At 37.3% G+C, this 6000-nt stretch overlaps 1 protein-coding gene across 1 annotated transcript in view; it reads left to right on the top strand.

Annotated features, from left to right (window-relative positions):
• Positions 1–6000, top strand: part of RP1 (RP1 axonemal microtubule associated) — a 297701-nt gene that overhangs the window by 212958 nt on the left and 78743 nt on the right. Inside the window, exon 24 of the mRNA XM_040626106.1 lies at positions 1951–2114. Coding sequence (XP_040482040.1) covers positions 1951–2114 — 164 coding nt within the window. The remainder of the gene's footprint in view (positions 1–1950; positions 2115–6000) is intronic.

Genomic DNA, 6000 nt, shown 5'->3' on the forward strand with positions numbered 1-6000 from the left:
GTGGAACTTTGAAATATAGACTCAGATTGTACCTCTATGATATTTTCTACAAATGTTTCTAACTATTTCATATTATAGTGAGATATTTTTAGAGAACTTAAATTATCATATTTTAGAAGTATACCATAGGAAATACTGGTATAATTATTTTTTCCAGTGCTAGTAAGGAAAATTATGCCAAGAATAATGACAATTTAAAAAATCACCACAGAAAACATTTCATTGGTTATTCCACTTTTAAATCTCATGTTGTGTGACATGGTAATTTCAAAAGGAAAGAACATAAGAATATTATATAAATCACTGGCTCATTGCTATTTGTCTCTGTTGTAGTAAACAAGATATCCAAACCAACATGCAAACTCATTTGCGTCCCTCTCCCCATGATATCATGGTACAAAAAGCCCAGGGCAGGCCCAGGTGGCTGGGGAAGGAAATAGAGATGAGATAGAAAAGAAGATCTAAGAACAGGAAAAGAGATACTTTAACTTGTTGAATTATGCATCAAAGCACAGGTGGAAGGCTTTCTATAAGAATTAATATCATGATAGGATTCTCAGTGAGATTATAGTTTGAAATTTTCATGTTTTCTAATTTTCCCACTGAAAATGAGCTGAAATTCCTCAAAGTAAACTTGCTACAGGGTGGAAATCGTAGAGTGCACCCCTCTGAGTTGTGTCCTTCCTTTGGCATTTTGGTACTGAGGCTTAATTAAGTTCCATCTTTAGTAACAGATGCAACATTATACAAAGCCTAATTGATGCAAGTCTTGTCAAACTGATTAGAGATGTTCCAGTGATCTTTGTGGCTGGATTGGGAGCTGGGGAAAGGGGCGTTACGTACAAAAAGGAAAGATAACCTGAGTGGGGGACTTACTGAGAATTCAGATATTCAGAATGGTCTTCATCCCCTTTTGAAAATGTAATAAATACTCAAGGAAGTATGTGTTTATGGAGGCTTTGAAAATAATAATAAAGACATCTTTGAATTGCCCTTGTAATCCAGGGATCAGTTGTAATGAGTAGAGAGTTCTAGCAGGCAGGACTCTATCCTTTGTTACTCTTGACTACGTGGTCTGGGCTCACGTGGAGAGGGTTTTGCTGCTTTGGGGTTGATGGTGTCATTTTCCAAAGTGCACCAAATAATTAAATCAATGCCATCTGTACTTGTTTTCCCAACTAAGCCTATCACAGAACAAGTTGTGGATCTTCTTAAAAGATATTTTCTGTTATGTTCTGCTTGTCTCAACCTTCCTGTGCTTCCAGAATCTCTGTGGCAGAAGCTCGATGATCCATTGTGCTTACACGACACATGGTCTTCCTCTGTTTCAAATACCTCTTTTCTTCATCTTCCCCCTCCCAAACCCTCCCAATTCTGCTAGGCTCTACATACAATATTTTACTCCTTACTTGTTGGTTCATTCCAACACTTAGGGAACTCCAGAAATTTTTTTAAAAGAATTTTTAGCTCTTTTTACTTTGTGTTTGGGTTTTCCACATCCTCACCGTGATTCTGCTAGGATCACCAAACTATTACCAGCCCCAGCTTGCCAAGGCTATTCCCTAGTGCAGATAATACCTTAATGTCAGGTTATCAATATGTCTGTCATCAGTTCCCACCCAACGATTTGACAGTGATGTCTGAATAAACTCCTAAATCTTCCAGCCAAATACCTAGTACTAAATGCTTCCAATTCAGTGTTTTTCCCCAAAATATCTGCTATCCTAAAAAGCTTACTGCTTATTTGCTTTGTAATTAAAATGATCTATTATTTCCAAGGCTTTTCCACATGCTAGCTTCCAAAAGGGAGTCCATGATTAGCAGTTATTTTAATACTTTTTGATTTCACAAATTATTCATTTCCTAAGTAGATTAGGTAGAATCTCTCATTTCCTAATATTAATATAGTTTTCTTCCACAATTTCATATAAATTCCTTTTTCCTTTGCAGAAGGAGATTGGAAGGTGACCATTGTCACTGGGGATCTTGAAAATGCTGGCACCACGGCGACAGTATCCCTTTATGTCTATGGAGAAACAACATGTTCAGGTCCTATTATTTTGGGATCTGGGAAATATCAGCTATTTAATCCTAACAGTGCAGATATATTCAAGGTAAAATTGATACGCTATAACTTGCTTGCTAAGATTATTATGATTTACATTCCCTAAGATGGAATAGAAATTCTTTGTTTTTTAAAATGTTTTTTTATTGTATTATGTTAGTCACCATACAGTACATCCCTGGTTTCTGATGTAAAGTTCGATGATTCATTAGTTGCGTATAACACCCAGTGCACCACACAATACGTGCCCTCCTTATTACCCATCACCAGCCTATCCCATTCCCCCACCCCCTCCCCTCTGAAGCCCTCAGTTTGTTTCTCAGAGTCCATAGTCTCTCATGCTTCATTCCCCCTTCTGATTACCCCCCCCTTTCTTTATCCCTTTCTTCCCCTACCGATCTTCCTAGTTCTTATGTTCCATAGATGAGAGAAATCATATGATAATTGTCTTTCTCTGCTTGACTTATTTCACAAACCCTTCTGTTCTTACCAAGGTTCATCATTTTCATTTGAACAAATGCTTTTCAGATTTTTGAAAGTCTTTGATTAAGTTCCAGAGTTCTTGAAAATTTGATTTTAATGATTTTTGCCACTGCTTTTATGGAGAGCCTAGTACATCATTCCAGAAGTCCTGTGCTATTCCTTTTTATCTTTATCATATTTTGTTCTATTTTATTGAAATTTCTATCCCTCTATGAAATCTTCTATTTGTGGCTGTGATTTTTATTATCTGCTATAGAGAAGTAGGATCTAGCCTAATGTAAATGTGACTTTGAGCCTATGATATGTCATGTGACTACATCCATGAAACTTAAGAGCCATCAGCCAAGTGGTGTTAAGACATTGACTACCTTATTATTGTCAGGATAGCAAAAATCTTTCTTTTATATAACTGGTCCATGTTGTATGTGACAATGTGGGTGGCTGTGATGTTTTCTTAATGCAATCATAGGTCTTGAAAGAGAACTTGATAGTAAGTGGTATAGAGATGATTCCAGCACCAAAAAAGGGCCTGCAAATTGATGTCAAGCTCTGTAGTAATTTAATTTTGGTAGCTACCCTCCAGAGATTATGGAGTCAGCCCTGTAGGAGCACTGGGAATGTCATAGAGAACCAGGCTGAAGGAAATGATTCATACCCCCAAAATGACCAAATCAAAAATCAGAGCAGAGTCTGTTATAGCAGGAAGTTTGAAGACTGGAGGCAGAGAAGAATTCCTATACCACAGGGGATGGACCTCATTTAGTTGCTAACTCTCGAATCTTATCCATTGACTGACATAGATTAGACACTCAAGAATATCTGTTGAAAGCATGAAAATTTAATAAAAATGACTTTGCTGAAATTCATTTAATATTTGCTGCTTTCTCTTGGGACATTCATTGTTGATTTTCCCTTGCGATCATTTGCATCTTGGAGACATCATTAAGGCATCCCATGTATCTTATGTGGTTATTATTTACTTATAAACCTGCCTGGAGATTTAGCTGAGCTTTTTTATTGCATTCTTGCAAATTGAAACACTAAATAGTATTCTCTGTTGCTTGGGTAAGGTTGGTAGCTAAGCCCTTCACTCCTAGAAAGTGTTTTCCTACTTCTAGTTTACTATTGCATGAAGTCCATTCATTTTGTAGATGAATAGGTTTAATATTTATTATGAGCTCATAGGGCACTTTCACAACCATTTGAAAATCCTTTATGTTCCTAGAATTGAAAGCATAATCCATTTTTTCCTTTTTAAGAACAATTTATATCAACAGGAATTAGAAGATCTATATTTGAACTCCAATTCTGACCTTTACTATCTAAGGAAATATGGATAAATCACTTAAAATTTCTAAGCTTGAATTTCCTCCTTTGTAAAATGGGTACAATAATGCCTTATGAAGTTATTGTAGAGATTGAAAGAGTTAAAAATTAAAATGCTTTATAGAAACACTTCTCTTTATCAGAGGCAGACTCTTATGTTCCTGCCCACAAACTGAGGTTGTTTTCCTGATGGGGTAGGACATAAGAAAATTCTTCAGATGAATGAGGGCAGGAAGGCAGCGAGGCAGATGGTTGGTAGGTGGCTCTTGCTGGCATGGGAGGGTCTGCGTAGAAAAATGTCTGGAGGCTGGAGTAGGAGGAAGAAGGAGAGGGAGCCAAGACTAGGTTGGCTGGGCTAGAGTAAGGCAGTGAGTATGTAAGGAATAACAGGAACGTTTATCTTGGGCCTTTTCAGTGTTGAAAGGTTAGATATTCATGTGGAGCTACAAATTATTACCCGTTAGCTAAATGGATGCCAGCATGTCATTTTGGTTTTGGCACAACTTTGTATGACTTTCTTCTTTTTATTTTTCTATTCTTATCTCCTCCTCCTCTCCATCCCCAACCCTCTCCTTGCTCTCACTCCCTCCCTATTTGTTCGTTTCTTTCTTTCTTTTGGTGGACTGGAAACTTGGAGTTTGGTAATATTTCACATTGACTCCATTTGGCAGTTTAGGAATTGCAACCTTAAGCAGTGCCCTGCTGACATAATTGGCTTTCCTGTGGACAAAAGTCCCTAAAAACAATTTAACTTGATCTTTTTCCTCAAAAAGTTGAAGTATTTTATAATGACATCTACATTTGGAGCAACAAATTTTCACATATGAATTCTTATCCAAAAAAGCCAATAGAGTTGCTTAAATATAGAATAAACTACAGAAACCAAAACCTCAATACAGAATAAACTACAGAAAGCAGATAAGTTTTCAGAAGGAGCAAATTTTCTTAGAAAGGCTAAGAATTAAAACAAAGTGATTATTGGTTCCAGATAACAATCATTACTTATTTATTGGAGGATTACCAAAAGAATATGGCATGGTCCACTCCTTAGAAGCCAAAAACCTTTGTGGGCAGAAAAGTAAAAGGGCAAATGTTGGAGAGGATGTGGAGAAAGGGGATCCCTCTTACATTGTGGTGGGAATGCAAGTTGGTAAAGCCACTTTGGAAAACAGTGTGGAGGTCCCTCAAAAAGTTAAAAATTGAGCTACCCTATGATCCAGCAATTGCAATACTGGGTATTTACCCCAAAGATACAGATGTAGTGAAGAGAAGGGCCATATACACCCCAATGTTCATAGCAGCATTGTCCAAAATAGCCAAACTGTGGAAGGAGGCAAGATGCCCTTAAACAGATGAATGAATAAAGAAGATGTGGTCCATATATACAATGGAATATTACTCAGCCATCAGAAAGAACAATTACACAACGTTTGCAGCAACATGGATGGGACTGGAGGAGATTATGCTAAGTGAAATAAGTCAAGCAGAGAAAGACAATTATCATATGGTTTCACACATTTATGGAACATAAGAAATAGGAAGATTGGTAGGAGGAGAAAGGGAAGAAGGAAGGGGGGTAAAGAGAAGGGGGAATGAACCATGATAGACTATGGACTCTGAGAAACAAACTGAGGGCTTCAGAGGGGAGGAGAGTGGGGGATTGGGATAGGCAGGTGTTAGGTATTAAGGAGGGCATGTATTGCATGGTGCACTGGGTGTTATACGTAAGTAATAAATCATGTAACTTTACATCAAAAACTAAGGATGTACTGTATGGTGACTAACATAACACAATAAAAAATTATTATAAAAAAAAAAGAAAAGTAAAAGGGCATTTGCTGATGTCTGCTCTGAGCTAGATGTTAGATATTTAGCTGAAACATGAAAGAAAAATCCCTTTCTCTAGCCCCTCTCTCTTGACCTGTTGAAATTCTCTTTTTTGCAAAGACCAAATTGTCTGTGGTCTTGATCACAGCCTCTTCCATTTTCCAAGATTGTGTTCCATCATCCATCCTTACTCTTCCATCCATCTCCAGGATGACTCTAGTTAATCCTTGCCTTCAATCTGTCAAGTATGCTTATGTCCTTCCTACTCTAAAAATAGCCTCAATCTACTCTTACATTAC

This window comes from Ursus maritimus, unplaced genomic scaffold (genome assembly GCF_017311325.1).
Source record: "Ursus maritimus isolate PB19 unplaced genomic scaffold, ASM1731132v1 scaffold_9, whole genome shotgun sequence".
In the NCBI taxonomy this organism is placed as follows: Eukaryota; Metazoa; Chordata; class Mammalia; order Carnivora; family Ursidae; genus Ursus; species Ursus maritimus.